Consider the following 594-nt stretch of genomic DNA (forward strand, 5'->3'; position numbering starts at 1 on the left):
ATCAATTAAAATCTGTATAACAAAGCAAGTTCTGTTGAACAATATATTTTAATAGGTGGTAGAGTTCATGCTGTCTGATGATAAGTATACCTTTATACGACAATTATCCAAGCTCTATCCTTCTTTTTTCGATATTAGAGCTGCAGATTGGCTATTTTTATTGCACACATTAAATTTTTCGCTCTGGATACCAAATAGTACTAAACAATGGACAGTTAATAATTACACAGGATTCTGGGCATTATGTGCCGCCATCAAAAGAGCTATCGATGTGAGTCTAACTTAGTATTTTTACTTTTATTTTCTTTATCTTTAAATGATATTCATAAAGATTTTCTGATTTATATATGTATTAATATTCTTCTGAGATACTTTTAGCGTGTCTCGGCATAATGTTTTGTTTTTATATAGGCCGTGTTCTAATGTACACTGCCAATACTGAAAATCTATAGTTTACGTCACACATATTTTCGGTACTGACAATGTAACAGGAACATGGCTTATATAGGAACATGGCTAATAGATAACATTAACACTCTTTTTTATATTATACATATCTTATATACATATATATATATATATATATATATATAT

General features: G+C 28.8%; 1 protein-coding gene across 1 annotated transcript in view; it reads left to right on the plus strand.

Annotated features, from left to right (window-relative positions):
• The window catches only part of LOC108753312 (UPF0553 protein C9orf64-like), a 2,699-nt gene that overhangs the window by 811 nt on the left and 1,294 nt on the right, over window positions 1–594 (plus strand). The window contains exon 2 of the mRNA XM_018494794.1: window positions 56–271. Within this exon, the coding sequence (XP_018350296.1) occupies window positions 56–271 (216 nt within the window). The remainder of the gene's footprint in view (window positions 1–55; window positions 272–594) is intronic.

Source organism: Trachymyrmex septentrionalis, unplaced genomic scaffold (assembly GCF_001594115.1).
Source record: "Trachymyrmex septentrionalis isolate Tsep2-gDNA-1 unplaced genomic scaffold, Tsep1.0 scaffold69, whole genome shotgun sequence".
NCBI lineage: Eukaryota > Metazoa > Arthropoda > Insecta > Hymenoptera > Formicidae > Trachymyrmex > Trachymyrmex septentrionalis.